The 16,621-nt window shown below is 39.7% G+C and overlaps 1 protein-coding gene across 1 annotated transcript in view; it reads left to right on the plus strand.

Annotated features, from left to right (window-relative positions):
* The window catches only part of rnf213a (ring finger protein 213a), a 46,900-nt gene that overhangs the window by 10,911 nt on the left and 19,368 nt on the right, over positions 1–16,621 (plus strand). Inside the window, exons 4-26 of the mRNA XM_026164914.2 lie at positions 50–736; positions 858–1,024; positions 1,117–1,284; positions 5,112–5,317; positions 5,441–5,730; positions 5,825–6,081; positions 6,209–6,421; positions 6,534–6,726; positions 6,972–7,027; positions 10,049–10,223; positions 10,294–10,452; positions 10,581–10,679; positions 10,792–10,914; positions 11,093–11,276; positions 11,469–11,642; positions 11,762–11,914; positions 11,992–12,608; positions 12,855–13,014; positions 13,695–13,912; positions 14,079–14,216; positions 14,342–14,506; positions 14,985–16,257; positions 16,346–16,527. Coding sequence (XP_026020699.2) covers positions 50–736; positions 858–1,024; positions 1,117–1,284; positions 5,112–5,317; positions 5,441–5,730; positions 5,825–6,081; positions 6,209–6,421; positions 6,534–6,726; positions 6,972–7,027; positions 10,049–10,223; positions 10,294–10,452; positions 10,581–10,679; positions 10,792–10,914; positions 11,093–11,276; positions 11,469–11,642; positions 11,762–11,914; positions 11,992–12,608; positions 12,855–13,014; positions 13,695–13,912; positions 14,079–14,216; positions 14,342–14,506; positions 14,985–16,257; positions 16,346–16,527 — 6,057 coding nt within the window. The remainder of the gene's footprint in view (positions 1–49; positions 737–857; positions 1,025–1,116; positions 1,285–5,111; positions 5,318–5,440; positions 5,731–5,824; positions 6,082–6,208; positions 6,422–6,533; positions 6,727–6,971; positions 7,028–10,048; positions 10,224–10,293; positions 10,453–10,580; positions 10,680–10,791; positions 10,915–11,092; positions 11,277–11,468; positions 11,643–11,761; positions 11,915–11,991; positions 12,609–12,854; positions 13,015–13,694; positions 13,913–14,078; positions 14,217–14,341; positions 14,507–14,984; positions 16,258–16,345; positions 16,528–16,621) is intronic.

Raw genomic sequence — 16,621 nt, forward strand, 5'->3', positions numbered from 1 at the left:
TGTGATATTTTCAAAACAGATCTGCTTTTTGTTTGTTTTGTCTACATAGAAAAAAAAGAAAAGGAAGAACAAAAAGAAAAAAGATGGCACCTTGTCATCAGATCAAGATCTGTCACACATTTCTCTGGGAGATAAGCAGGGGAAGGAGACACAGGGAGAAAGAAATTCTTCTGACAGTGAAAGCTCAGACAATGCAATGGACACAACACCAGACTCACTCCAAGATAGGCTTTCCTCGTTAGAAAGCCAGCCTAGTTCCTTAACAGCTAATGATATTGTTGCCATTGCTGAAGATGCACAAGCCAATCAGAGTGAAAAGTCTGATGCCCCAGTACAGGCAAATACAGTGGAGCAGTCTGCGGCGGCAACAAGTAGCCCAAACGAGATGGAGAGCAGTGCACAAACATCTCCTGACAATCAGCCACAGAAGACAGAACCAACCAACACTCCAGCTGAATGTCCTGCTTCAGAGGACAAAAAGAGTACAACCCCTCAGTCACCTTCAAATAAAGGGACCAAGGCCACTACGGCTAAAGATCCAAAGGAGAAAACCTCAAAGAACCAGAAAGAAGCAGACAATGCTAAAAAACCTAAACAGGACCAGAATGCTAATGTGGCTGCAAATGCAAAGCAGTCAAAGGAAAACACCCAGAAGGGAAAAAATCAGCAGGAACAGAAACCGAAACAGGCTGTAGCAAATGACCAACAAAAGGTTTTTGGAACTTATACAGCAAAGGTATTACTGGCTAATGCAGTATATGTGAAAATAATTGTTACTGACCAACAATAACATTTATGGGAGAGACGTCAGTCCCATAACCTTGAGATGTATTTATCCAACATATTTAATGCTACAGGCTGACACTGGCTCCAGTGTGGACCCAGTGGAGAAGATGGAGATTCAGCAGTCAGGGAGCGGGCAGGACTCGACTCCAGCTCAGCCTTCAAATGATAACAAAGGATCTAAAGATGGTGATGATAACAGCAAAAGTTCAAAAGCTCAAACAGCTCAGCCCCCAAAAAGGTGATAAAACTCTCTCAGATAACTGTATATTTTACCTTTAACTCATCTTTGCTCATTTTTTTTTATTCAATAAATCTATTTTTACTTTTCAGAGTGACACGGAACACAAGCATTGCTGCTCGTGACAGGCTCACAATTTATTTCCATGCGGTCCTCTCAAAGGATTTTGGATTTGATCCAGAAGAAGATCTTATCTTCATCAGGGCTGGGTCATGCATTGGAAAATGGAATGAAAATGCAGCTCAACTGTTTGTGACCAGGTACTTGCTCTTAAGTTAACAGTCATTGAAATTAAGAATGTTAATTACTTTAAGAAAATATTAAATCAAAACACTCAAAATTTTCTACACTAAAAATAAATACAAAAATAGTCAATACATGAATTTCAGCACTACATTTACAAAAAAAACACTAACACACAGATGCACACATGTAAGGAGGTTTTTAGATCAAAATCTAACCTTATAATGCATGCCATGAAGAATATATTGTGCTATATTCGCAAATGGAAATTGTATACTGAAATCACAATCTAACTCAAATCTTTTGCACTTGTATAAAGGATTTGTAAAGGATTTTCCTTTACATTGTAATATTTAAAGACACTTTTAAAACTTACAGTTTTTCTCAAATGCTAAAACACATTTCACAAACGTTTCCACCATGTTCCCCAATGTCTAAACACAACACCCTTTTCTAAAGCTACATAAACACAACCACACCTTCCCACTGCAAAACACAAACTCCCACACCAAGAGAGCAGCTCGAAGCTGTCAAAACTGTAAACACTATACACAGCATTACACACTACAGCAAAACAATTGAAAACACAATGCTCAATTTGTGAGACGGTTCTTTGGTCCATAACTGCCAATGCATATTCTTATAAACTGTACAGTAACGGATCGTCATAGAACCCTGCAGAGGATTAGGCATTTAGATTTGTGAGTTTCACATGAAGACTATAAATCTATAAAAACATCCTGCATGTACGTACACTACTGTAACATAACTCAATGCAAAAACAGAATCTATCGCACACAACAGTACTCTCGGAAACATGATCAGGGTGTGAAGTCTTTTTTATTGTCTACACGGTCTTTTTACAGTATTACACACAGTCACCGTGCGGCATCATGTCGCCGAGCTGCATTGGGCCACATCACCTCATCCACATCACAGGCTATATTGTCCCTTGCTAGGCACCGCGGGAAAAACGCCCTTGAATGGCGAATCCATCCCTGGAAGGCCTCCACTGGGATGTCAGCACAGGCCAGCTCCATTGCCCGTACGAGGTTCTCTCTTGTGTATGGCTGTCTGTCATACCATCTCCATGATGAGAAGAACTCCTCTATAGGGTTCAGGAAAGGGGAGTAGGGTGGCAGACAGACGTTTAAAAAGTGGTCACTGTTGGTGGTGAACCACTCTCTGATTTGGTGTGTTTTGTGGAAGCAGACGTTGTCCCAAATGATCACATACATGTGATGTGCTAGCCTAGGATGGTGTTGTTGACGGTCCAGGAGGATGTCTTTTAGCTCCTCTAGGAAGGTGAGGAGACGTTGGGTGTTGTAAGACCCAAGGACAGCATGCCGGTGGACAAGCCCCTCCGTACCCATAGCTGCACAAAGAGTAATATTACCCCCCTGTTGGCCAGGAACCTCAGTGATGGCTCTTTGGCCAATGATGTTACGGCCTCTTCGCCTTCGTTTCTGGAGGTTGAAGCCAGCCTCATCCAGGAAGAGGTACTCATGGGGTCTGGCCATCGCGTCCAACTGCATTATCCTCTGTGAACATGGAAAAGCGTACAGGTGTTCAGAATGGTCAATCAGGTAGCACAGTATTGTCCAGAAGTAATGTAGGCCACTAAGCAACACAGTATGTCCACTAACTGTACTGTGGACATGGATGTATACGTACTTGCACATACTCGTAACGTTGTTCTATGTGTCGCGCAGAGTTGCGCTCAAAGGGAACCCTGTAGACCTGTTTCATCCTCATCTGTTGGCGCCGGAGAACTCGGTCTATTGTGGACACGCTGACAGCATCACTGTTCTCAAAGTTTACATTATCTGCAATGACTTTGTCTCTGATCTCTCGGAGTCTAATGAAGTTGTTCTCACGGACCATATCTGCAATGAGGGTTTCTTGTGCCGCTGTGAATATGGCAACCCTCCCACCTCTATGTGGCATTCCTTCAGCTCTAAAGAAAGAAACATGTGTTGTCAATTGACTGATTTATATGTAAAACTACATGTAAAGTAACAGACCACTTTCACAGGCCTGTAAAACTGTAGTGTGACAAAGAAAGAAATAGCATACTATACCTGTTGTGTTGTCTAAATGCCTTGATAATGGTGGCCACGGTGAACCTACTCAGGTTTGGATGTACTCTTCGTCCCGCTTCAGCCATTGTCATGCCATGGACAATGACATGATCAATTACTGTTGCTCGCATATCATCTGTTATGATGGTGCGAGGTTGTCTTCTTCTCCCACCTGGACCTTCTCCTCTCTCTTGTTGGCCTCCTTCTCTTCCTCCTCTACTCCGAACTCCTCTTCTTCTTAGGCCTTCACCTCTTCCTCCTCTGATCTCAACCCCTCTTCCTCTTTGGCCTGCAGCTCTTCTCCTTCCGCACGCTCGAATGCCTTCATCCATTGTGATTGTTTGGTATCTTCACCAAACTATGCTTTTATAGGTGGGGTCACATCATTAGCAACAGGTGTCTTCCATTTTGAGTCGTTGTGTGTAGTGACTGACGCCAGGTGTGTTCCCTGTGTTCAAAGATTGGTGACTGTGGCAAGCATTTTGCATCACATGGGCTTTCATTTGAGAATATGAGCAGAGTTGTTTTGCAACATGTTTTAGCAAGGAAAAATGTGTTTAGACTTATGAGTACAGAGGGTTGTGTTTTGTGAATTGTGTCTTCATGTGACATGTGTTTATGGTACTGGAATATGGTGGCTACATTTAGTAAATGTGTTTAGACTACTGGTCATTTGGGTTACAGGATTGGCTTTTGTGTTTTAACATTTGAGAAAAACTGTAACGCTTAAAAAAGCTGGAGAAATTAGGCTGTAGTGCGAACATAAGTACCTCACATAAGTACCTGGAACACTAGTCGTCGTAAAGTCGGTATTTCACTAACTTGATGATTACTGGCAACATGCTTCTCTATTGGTCTCTACTATGTGGCTGCCCACATGGTTACTTAGTATTTATTTGTGTCAAAGGATTCAAATCAAATGTTTTTGACCTATAAGACAATGATCTAGTTAAACAGAAATACCTCTGAAGGAGGTCTGTCTGTGCTGGTTTGCCTTGGTCTCATTGAAAGCTATAGAAACATACTCTTTTATTCGATCATAATCCATTTCTGATGTTTAAATGCCAACTGTGGAGTGTTTTGCCAGTGGAATAAAGGGCAGTATTGACATTGGAGCAACACAGGTTCACTGAATGAAAAATCACATTTTTTTTGTGTTAATACTCACAGACTTAACTGACTTCTGACAGTTAATGTTTGTTTATGAACAATGAAGTAAATATTTACAGTTGCCAGAAATTGTCAGAAATGAACCCCTAGTGAACTACAGCAAACTATGCTAAGTATTTCAGCTTTTGTTACCCATGCTTGAATCTTAGATTTTCATTAACCTGTTGTTGTTTGCCCAATCTTTCTTATTTTTCACTTTTCATGGGCACTACCACTCTAAAATACTTTTTTTAGGGATGATGTGACACAGTCATTTAGTCATCAGCATTTGATTCTTGTCAAAGTTAATCAGATTCTTTTGTTTTCCTGTTTCAAAACAAAAATTCAGGAATTGTTGAATCCCTGTCTAATATATGTCACCCACGGACCTAAGGAAATATTCATGTATTATGTCAGTGGTTATATAGTAGCTTATGAGTGCATATTTACTTAGTACATCACTTTTCATTTTGACATGACATACTAACTGTAATGCATCTATGATCTTAAACCCTGGCATGACTTCTTCTAGTGTGCATGCACAAGCTAGACTTTTCTTATATCTTTTCCGACTGACTTTACACAATCTACATATGACTTTCATTTTCATACAGGGATCTTGGAGAGCATGGGTTTCTGGTTCAAGGCAGGCTGACAAGTAGCAAAAAAGAAGCTGTGTCTGAGTCAATACCATACAAATATGTTGTATACAAGGCTAAAAAGGATGCATATGAGTATGAATACATATATAAACTGGACTCTACACAACAAATCACCAACAGATGTTTGTTTGTTAAAGAGCACCTCATCAATGATGACGGTAATTATAATTCTCATTTAGTCAAGCTGTAATTACACTTTTTCTGCTAATATGCTGATGACATTAACATATTTTGTTGTGTGTCCTTTAAAGTAAATTTTTGTTGTATTCCTTTTGCAAAAGGAGACTGGCATCAATATGATGATATCATCTGTGTTAAACCCTCAAAGAATGTGTTGGAGCGATTGGTAGAGAAGTTCTGGCCTGAAAAAAGAAAGGATCTCATTCAAGGCAGAGAAATTGCTGGGAACATAATGCTGGAGACCATATTTGATCTTCTGAGGAGCTGGAATGACACCAATCTGAGAAGTTTTCTGGTCCAACTTAATCAGTTCATACAGGTTTATGGGGACCCCTTTGTGTTTGAAGAGAAACAAAAGAAATGGTACTCCTTAAAATATGGAGAAGAAGATGTAAGTTTACAATATTTCTTTACAAAGTATAGAGGTTATGGCCAGGTTATGGCCACTTCAGCTGACTTGTTTCTATTTTTGTATTATATCTTAGGTGAGAAAAATGCTTAAAGCATTCATGCTAGCAAATGTGACTCCGCTGTTGGAGAATGGAGATCATAGGAGTCTCTACATTCAGGATCCCTTGAAAGCAGCTGTGATCATGCTTCACATATCGAAACAATATCAAATCAGATTTGAACAGTCTGAGCTTCATCGGCTCTGTGCGGCACTAAGTTTACCCAAACTAGGGAAGGATGACTTCCTTCAGTACTGGGCAGAGTTTTCTCAGCATGTGTCTGTTTTCAAAACGTAGGTACCCCGTCTTTTCAATAATACTGGAATCATAATCTACTGACTTAAAAGTAATAACCTTACTGCATATATTTGTGTTAATTATCATTTTTCTGTTCATATGTTCAAATAATTATTGCTACAGTTTGCCAGAATCATTGGTGTATCTAATAAACACTGTAAAAAGAATGGGGATGCCTCGATGGATTGTGGTACTGCCACTTCTCCACCTCCTCAAGGGTAACACAAAGCCTTTTGAAGCACCATCATCTGGAAACGGGAAGTATGGCCCATCTTGGGCAGGATTGGGAGGCCTTGACATGGGCACCTCGGCTTATATGAGCAGTCAGGAAAAGAGGTATGGTTCCCTATTCCTTTGCTTTGGTTTTGCTTGCCCAGACATGTACCAGTGCATTGGAACCAATACACATTAATTTATTATTGTGTATATTTTAATTGGATTTTTTCAGAGCACTGATAAATGTGATGAAGAACCGCAGCCACTTAATGGAGGTCGATGCACTTTTACTTCGATCCTGCTTGTACCTGATGTCACTTGATGAACTGACTGAGTGTAGCACTGAACTTAAAGCTGAGCTTTTGGACATGCTCCATGTTTTCCTTAATAAGGTTCCTCAGGACATCACTGGCGGCAACATGCAGGTAAATTAAAGAAAGTGTAGTAAGTGATCAAAGTTAATCCATTCATGGAGTATGTGGAACATATAACTTTCCATGTACTTAGTTTAGTGTGACTTTAAATTTATAATTGTAAAAAGCTGCATCATTGATATGTATATCTACTGATCAGACATTGGGGAACGCTTAGAACTCCTTGCTAGTGACAGTTGAGAATTTTAACCATCATGTTATAAACTAAATAAATGTTCATGATTTTCTCTTTCTAGGCAGTATCTGACACTCTCACACACATTCAAGGGAATCTCATTGAGGAAAAATACAGGTAATTTTCAGTTTTTTATTTGAATAACAGGAGGTCACTAGGCACTGCAGTTGTAGTTGTTGTTTAAAACTACACTACTTAAAAAAATTAAAGGAACACTTTGAAAACACATCAGATCTCAATGGAAAGAAAAAAAACATATTAAATATCTCTACTGATATGGAATGGATAAGGTGTTTGGAAAGAAAGGGTCCCACATCATTTGATGGAAATGAAAATGATAAACCCACAGAGGGCTAAATCCAAAGACACCTCAAAAATCAAAGTGAAAACAAAAGTCATGTGGAACGCTAGACTATTTTGTGGAAATTTTATTGCTTTCACTGTTACTAAGTAGTTTGTATGGTCCCCACATGCCAGTATGCATGCATGACAATGTTAGGGAATGATCCTAATAAGACAATGCATGGTGTCCTGGGGGATCGTCTCTCAGATCTGGACCAGGGTATCAAGGACCTTCTGGACAGTTTGAGGTGCAGTATAGCAGCATCAGATGAATGGAAACATAGTCCTATTGGATTGTGGCAGGCAAGCGTGGGGGGCAATTAATGAATTTGATTACTTCATTCTCAGGAAATTACTGTTTGCTTCCACCACATGAGACTCAGCATTGTTGAGCACCATGACGAACTCAAGACTCAATGCACCTGTATAGGGTCTGACTGATTTTTGTGCATCCCTCCACTGACATGCCTTGCCAGACCAACGTTGACCCACGACCAAACAAGTCATGCTGACTGCTGTTAGTCACCGTCACCTTCACCCTCCACATCTTCTCGAGCTCTTCTCTGAGACCTTGGTATTTCTCGAACTTCTCGTGTTCCTTCTTCCTGATGTTGCTGTCATTCGGAACTGCTACATCGATCACTACGGCCGTCTTCTTCTGTTTGTCTACCACCACTTTGTCCGGTTGGTTAGCCACCACCATTTTGTCCGTCTGTATCTGCAAGTCCCACAGGATCTTAGCTCGGTCATTCTCCACCACCCTTGGGGGCATCTCCCATTTTGACCTCGGGACTTCCAGGTTACACTCTGCACAGATGTTCCTGTACACCAGGGGTCGGCAAGGGTTAACTGATGGCACGACCATATCTGGACTGGCCATCGGGCATACCGGACCTTTGCCCGGTGATTTTTCGTTTTTAGTATTTTAGTATCTTTTTTTTTTTTTTTTTTTTTTTTTTTTTAAGTAACGTATAAACAGTGAAAGATGGTGGATTGGCCAGATGCTGGCAGATGTGTAAAAATAACTCAGATATAAACCAAGTTCAGGTGTAGTTTATTTTCGTTGTGCTGACTTTTTAGTTAGTTACAATAACTCGTACTGTGTACTAGCTAGCATGACGGAGTTTCTATACAGCTGGGTGGGTGCTATGTTACTGATAGTGAACTTTATTTTATTCATAAGGTTTGTTAGTAGAGTTGCTAACCGTCCCATAAAAAACGTAATCGTCCCGCATTCAGAGAAAGTATCACGCGTTTCGTATTGAGCTGAAAACGAACACAGTTTGTCCCGTACTTCAGCTACAATGAAAAATACACAAAGCTGGAGTTATTCTGCGACTTTACGCTGTCAGCTGCCTCTTCTTCTCTCATTCAATCATGAAACTGATCAATGATCAGCTGATTGGTATTTCTGACACAAGTCCCGTCTCTTGTTTGTTTATCGCCCACTTTGCGCCAGAAAGATGAAACCAGCGGATGTCGCGCTAAACAACAGCAGCGCGTTTAAGTTTGATCAGCTCTTGTTAGAATTTATTTAATATTAATTTCTAGTATCATCTGATGTTTTCTGGAGCCACAGCTGTAAAGCTGCTGGTCATGGTATTGGTTTGGTTATCTGGTGAGAGGGAAACATGAAGATGAAACCAGGAGATGTCCTTACTGAATCATCATGTGATGGTGAAACAGGTTTACCTTTTAGGTGACATGAATGAGTTGAAGGGAAGTTATGAACTGTTTCTGAGAGACAAATAACACCAGGATCCTTTTCTAAGTAGCTGACAGCTGGTAACTGTGCAGGGGCGGGTCTAGCAAAGTGTTGCCAGGGGTCCATGTAGGGCATTAACAGGGAAAGGGGGACACAGAGAAATACTTCTCTTTCTTATTCTCATTTAAAATTTCTAGCCAAATCTTATAACCAAAGTTTTTATCTGACGTAAAATGTTTAGAAATCATACATATACCAACAAGACAGTGTACATCACTGTCACAACAGCGTTTGTTGTCATTCAAAGGCTTTATAGATTTTCCTGTAATACCTGGTGGGCCGGTCTCCAGTCAAAATGCCCAGGCCGATTTTTTTTGTCCCAGTCCAGCCCTGGGCACGACACGCAGTGAGTTAATCTGAGAAGGTTCATTAAAAAATAAATGGCCGCACCAGCGGTGGACATCGCAAATTAGCTTGCATAGACACATTAGTTGGGCCGCTTCTTAATGACGGTATCTTAACTAACAACCCCAACTACCAGATTCAACTTGTAATTGGCTAAAAATCTCACAGCCTACTGGTGAGAGGGACGTTGCTAGCTGTCAGTTTTTTCAAGCGATGTTGAAATTTCCACGTTCCGACACAAATGCTTCAGGAGCTCTCCGCTCAGCACAGCAACTGTTAATATAGAGCATTATTAAATTAATTGCTAATGCAATTATATGGCACATTGACTTCTGAGGAAATTTTAGATGGCACTTGCCATCCTGGTGGTGTGGATCAGTCAATCGATGTGTCGTTCACTCGATCCCGCACTTGATGGTGACTTGTGCTATGGGCTTGGAGTTGGCCTCTAGTGTTGTCCGCCACATCCCCATTGAGTTCCTGATGAAGGCTCTCAGGGTCCTGTTGATCTTGTACAACTTTAGGCATATATATATATATATATATATATATATATATATATATTAATCAAAGACACTAATATTGTTAAAATTTGGTGTTGTGTATTTCCATAGTTGATGTTATCGTTGTTTTAAATTGATACATATTGAATTATTTACATTTTTGTTTTTTTTGTTTTCTCCTAGTTATTTTACAGCAACTTATAGGAGAGAGTGCTTGGCAACAGCAGTGAAACTGTTAGAAAAGATCTGCAATGGTGTGAAACCAGCATCATATACCCAGAACTATCCTGACATTCCAGTGGCATGCATGAATCTGGTTGCATCTGTTTCAAACTTTTTTCAGTTTGACAAGCAACAGGTAGGTAAAGTGTGTAAATCTAGGAAATCAGGTGTTTATTTGTGTTATTATATTAATTATTCTAATTTAGGAGACCCAAGAACGAGATCAAGAACAACGATTTGTAAAAGGCATGGTGATCACTCAGCCGATGAAGATAATCAGAGGATGGATCGCTCAGTCATTTAAACAGAGTTTGCTCAACAGGAGTTTGTTGTTAAGACAAGTTAAAGCAACAGATGAGATTGAAGTGAGCAGCTTTCTTTCTTTCTTTTTTGTATACTTAAAAAAATAAAACACTAAATATACAAACTGACCACTTCCTCACCGGTAAAGGATGCTGACAAAAATAAGGCTTTAATGAATTGCATATTACAGATGTGGAACAACGTAATCTCCATCCATTTCAAAGATGAGGATTGCACTAAAGAGTGGCGACAGACATTAACTATGGATTTTGAGGGCAAGTATAGACAGGTAAGGGATTTATTTTTATTTATTTATTTTAGGGGGGCACTTATTATTATTATTATTATTATTTCTTTTTTTGGAAAAGTAGAACAGATTTATGTTTCCATGTGATTTTTAGGGATATCCACTGGATCAGATTGAATTCTACTGCACCAAGATAGAAGATCTTAGTGATTCCCATCCACATGTTGCAGCTAGTGTGGAAAAGTGTGCTCTTGAGGCTGTTACATCTTTGTGCCAGGTATAAAGTGTTCTTGTTATAATTTACTTTCATGAGTGGCATACTATTTGCTAATATTGATAATAAGATTTAACAGATGTTTTATTAAATGTTGAAATACAAGGACCTGGATTTACATTACTCTTACGTTCAAGGTGTCAAAACATAATTCACTGTGTTTTTTCTATGTTACATGAAGAACAAGAATGAGGGAAAACTCTTTGAGAGGTTCAAAATAAACAGCAAATTTGGGAAACTCATCTCTGCCATTATTGAGAAATCCTGGCCAAAGGACAGTCAAGGGAAATACCACTCTGATGAAGAAGTTGTTCTTCAACACCTGCTCTCTTGGACTGCTGCCAAAGACATTTTCCAGCTCCATGGTATTCGCTAAGAAAAATACAGAGCGTTTGAAATTGCAAAAAAAAAAATTTATCACAATATTTAACTTATATAAACACACAACTTACTGCAGTAGGTAATCAGGCCTTGGTTTGTGAGCCTGTGGTTCAAGTTAATGAAATCATTGCTGTGGTATTAGAAAAAACACTTACATGTAAATTCTGTCACTGCAGGAGCAGATGAAAAGCTGATTGAGCAGCTCTCTCCAGATACCAGAGACAGAATTGCAATAGGGATATCCTCATTTACAGCCATGAAAAATCAACTGGTTCAAGGAAACATTAAGATCAGCCTGCTCAACATCATTTTGGAAAGGCGTGAGGCCTTCTTAGAACTGCTGAAGATAGGTAATTTGCCATCACAGATGTCTTCAGAGTTATTTTGAAAAATTAAGTGTGTATAGTGTACAGTTGTCTAATAGTAATCATAATTATTGATGTTTGTGTTTTTGACTTGATACTAACAGACTGCCTCTCTGAGACTGGGCAATACAAGGATCATGACAAAATGAAGAGGCTGTTGAAGTGCAGAGAAGATGAAGTAAAAGCTGTATATCATGAAAAGGAGCTTGTTGATGTTCTCTTAACTAAGAGCCATCAACTTGAGGAACACATGACAGGTATGTTGACTGAGTTTGTGCCATTAGTCTTAACTATCAGTCTTAATTATTAACATCCATATTAATTTCCATAATAGTTGATGTTGATGAACTGGAAGGAAACCAACAAGTCAACATTATAACCACACCTTTGGACCATTTCATGGAGGTTCATCAGTTTGACCAGATGCCCTCCGCAATAACTGGCATTGTCACCTTCTTCAATCTGGACGAAGAAATCAGAAACATGGCAGAAAATTTATACACATTCAGGGACAGTATTGTCTTCAAAATGTGTTGGGACAAACAAGCCAAGTTCCTGGCCAATGAAGAAATGGAAGACAATCCTGATGAGCATCAGGTAGTGGACATTAGGGCAACACTACAAATGATACATGATGACATTTACATAGATTGCTACAACCATTATAAAGATATCTACACTCACCTGAAGGATGGCACTATAAGGCTTGAAGAGGTTAACCAGTTTTTTAAAGCTTTCAAGGGCAAGTATGAAGATCTTGCAAAAGACCTAGACATCATGTGCGGAATGAATAAATCAAGGGACAAACAATGGATCAACAGCAGGGTTCAACAGATCGAGCAGTACCACGAACTTCATCTCGCTGTGACTTCAGCTCAAGTAATCATGAAAGTCAAAGAGACACTTGGTCTTCAAGGTGACTTCAGAGTTCTGGAGACACTCACAGAAGTTGTAAGTAGCTTTGTGTATAAAGAATTATCAATCTAAAAAGCTATTTTGCATTCCACACAAGCTTTGAGTTATTGTATTTGATGATGGATATACATAATAGATGGAACATAACAGCACAGTTCTTTGTTTTACTTCATTTTAAACCGTTTAGCACGTTTTAATTTAAGGCTCCCTGTGAAGAGTGTCTCTGATCATATTTCCATGGTTAGAATGTAACTCTAGTTTTCCTGTCTCCCCACCACTCAGAACGATATAGACTTTCAGAAAGAGCCACTCAGCCGGATTGACAATGAGTTGATGCAGGCAAAGACTGTTCTAGTGGACATAACCGAACCCCGCAGGCTGTGTCTGCAGGAACTGGAACTAAGGGGACACTTTGTGACATGGGTGAAGGATGCCCTTGAAGGTAAGTGTAGTTATGCATTTTCTTGTTAATGTCTATCCATTGTGTAGCACCCCACCCGTGATACCCGTTTAATACTCCCAAATTCCCATCCGGGCTACAATTGCACACTACTACAGCTATGCTGCAATATCCATTGGAGCATGGCTGTAGTAGTGTGCTGAACATTTTTTAAAATTTCCTTTGTAACTACTGACATCAGCAACTATGGGAGTGTCTACTGCAAGAAATAAATGAATGGACTGCACATATGCTTCATTTTCTTATGGCAATGACTCCATCTTACACTTTGTAATATGGTATAATGCTACGTGCAGTTAGAAACCTCTCGAAATTAGACTGGTTCTCTAAAGTCACAAAGGAAAAAATTGGCTGCACAACACCAAGTTTACCAGGATTGTGTTGCAGGAAGCAGGTATGCAGGTTAGACAACTCTATATGCTCACATTTACATCCATACCAGTTTAAGATCATCAGCTAACCTACCATGCATGTTCATGACCTGTGTCAGGAGGCTGGAAGACCCAGAGAATATTCACACAATCGCTGGGAGAACATGCAAACTCAACATAGAAAGGCCCCAGCCTACCAGCAGCTTCAAATTCAGAACAGTCCTGGTATAAATCAATGTCACCAACCACTAACCACCACCCTATTTCTGTTTATTTAAATGTATTTTGCAGATATCAATGAGTTAAAAGTGTTTGTTGACCTGGCTTCTATCTCTGCGGGAGAGAATGATATGGACGTGGATCGTGTTGCGTGCTTCCATGATGCAGTTCTTGGCTACTCTTCATTGCTTTATGAGCTAAAAAAAGACTCTGGTTTTAAAGCCTTCAGAGAAGTGCTCAAGAAGGTCTGGAGGGCTTTGGAGAATGACAGCAACCTACCCAAAAAACTGGTGAGAAGATCCCTCCGAACACTTAAAGCAAAAATATGATCAGGATGGCCATGGAGGCTTTGATATGAATGTTAGTGTCTTACAGTGGGGTTATTGGGGTAAAGGCTAACCTTATGAAAGGTAAACTGAAACACAACACAATTATGAAGAGTATCTTTTCTTACAGCGGGACAGTGCACGTCATTTGGACTGGTTGAAGACTGTGAAGGACAGTCATGGTTCAGTGGAACTGTCATCCCTCTCCTTAGCATCAACCATCAATAACAAGGGTATCTACTTGATCAATGCACAAAATGTAAAAAAGGTAAATAATGCAGTGAAAGTTGATTGCATCCCTAGATCAGTACAGCACACATGTTAGACTAAGATGTGAGACAAAGAGTCTCCAAATATATGCATGAAAATTTCTTTTTTTCCCCCCTGATCTAGTTGAGTCTTGACACTGCCCTGAAGCTGCAGATTCCAGAGGAGCATGATGGCGGTCAGCAGATGCGCTGCTATTCCCTTGAGGACTTGAGGGAGCTGCAGAATAAACTCATGCTCATGTCTGGGAAAGGGGATCAAGGGCAATGTGAAGTTGATTATTTTGCAGAGGTACGCTGCAATATTTTCCTTTTCAGTATCTGAGATTCCAATAATTCAGATAATATATTTTGTAAATATTATTTTAAATTGATAAAATTATCTACATCATCAATAATGCTCAATAATCCATAATGTCAAAAGCTAATATCTAGATGATATAGACCTATTAAAATTAGGTCCTACAATTTACAGTACATGTGAAGACATGTCCAAAAAATCCAGATAACTCTCTTCAGATTTATTTGATAAAAATGTGGTGATGTATAGGTCAATTTTTGGATATACTACCATTTCAAACCTTTAGTGCATTGCATTCAAAATTTATAAAAAGAAAGAGAAGAGCTATTTACTACATAAATGTGCAGCTATATGATCATAGACTCATGCTTGACAGAGAAACTGATTCCACAATGAAATTGGTGTAACTTTGTATGCTTTTTGAACTTATTTATTTGCAGCTGGCTCTGGGCTTGTTTCTGTTTTTCAGGTTTTTGCCAGCGTTCAAAGACTAACTGAGGCATTCATTGCTCTTTACACTGCTGGGAATCCACTGTTCAGGCACTGGGAAGTGCAAATCAACTGTTGTTCCAAAAGTCAGGCACCCAGCATTATGATGGATTTCAACTTGGACAGTGTTATCAGTGTCATTGTGGAGGGCAGCATAGAAGAGAAGCTTCCTGAACTTTGCAAGAAAATGGAGAAATGTCTTGACTTCTGGATGGATTTTGTAGACAAACAGAGATCCCAGCATTACTATCTTAACTACTACACAGCTGAACAGATTGTCTACCTATGCAACAAGCTGACTTTGCAAAATGTTACCAATGTAGAAGATCAGGTTCTCATGATGCTTTCTTTCATCAAGCCAAACTGCACATACTCAGATTTGAGGGAAGTTTGGCATGAACTTCAGTATGAAATCCTCAAAAAACCAGAAGAGCAAAATGAGGACATTGAGTTTCAGACCTTTGTTGTGGTGCAAAGCAGTGAGGGGGAAGACCCAGACTTCACCAGCCAAATGGGTCCTCTGGCAAGTCTCGTAGAACAGGCAGAAGGTTTACCAAAATTTGATCACATATGGAATGCTTATATGAAAGACATGAGAAATTTTCTCCCCCACATTCTTGATATAAAAAATCTTGGAAGACTGTTGGATATCCTGGCCAACAAACACAACGAGAGTCAAGAAGAAGACATTTCTGACGATGACACAGGGAATTTCATAAATAGACATGTTCCCAGAGGTCTGGCTGTTGGAAACCCAAACCTCATTGTTTGCCCACATGATGAGGTGTTGTCATCTTGCATTTCCATTTACATGAGCAGTGAAAATGAGACACTTCCCACGTATGATGAAGTCCTTTTATGCAACTCCATGACACCATATGAACAGGTGGAGCTATTTCTCAGACGCTGTCTCAGCACAGGCTACAGAGGACAGAAGATATACTGTTTACTGTATGGAGATCTCCTCCCTTATGATGTGAGCTCTAAAGCTGAGAACTTTTTTCAGCGAATGAAAATGCAGAGTAGAAAGGATTATAGACTTGTTATCATTTGCAGCTCAGAAAGAGAACATACCTACCTTCCATCAGCCTTCAGCCAGTACAGATTGCACATGGTTCCACAGGAACCTTTGGCAAGAATCCAGAGTTACCTGCAAAAGCACTATGCCGTCCCAGCAGATGAGTGCAGCGCCGCAGCTGCGTTTAAGGACAGACTCTGCGTTGGTGTCATTTCAGCCACAAGGGCTGGTGTTGGTATGTATAGGTGTTATTTACTGTTACTAATGGTTAAAAAGTTGTTTATGAAAATTCAAACGTGCCATATGATCTTTTGAAATTGCAGGAAAATCGCTTTACATCAGAAGGCTGTATGAAAAACTGAAGAGATCAACCAAAAAATCATCAGTGATGAAATGCATTCGCCTGATTGAGCCAAATGTTAATGAGAATGTCATCCTTCAATCACTGTTGGACGCCCCTAGAAGGAAAGAACTCACTGTGTTCCATTTTGACGTCACATCATCGGTAGTCATCAATCAATGGATTGTTTAACGTAGTGTAACCTTTTCAATATGACTTCTCTTTGCAGCTTACATAAAATGTGAAATGACTGTGTTTG

This window comes from Astatotilapia calliptera, chromosome 4, assembly GCF_964374335.1.
Source record: "Astatotilapia calliptera chromosome 4, fAstCal68.1, whole genome shotgun sequence".
Classification (NCBI taxonomy): Eukaryota; Metazoa; Chordata; class Actinopteri; order Cichliformes; family Cichlidae; genus Astatotilapia; species Astatotilapia calliptera.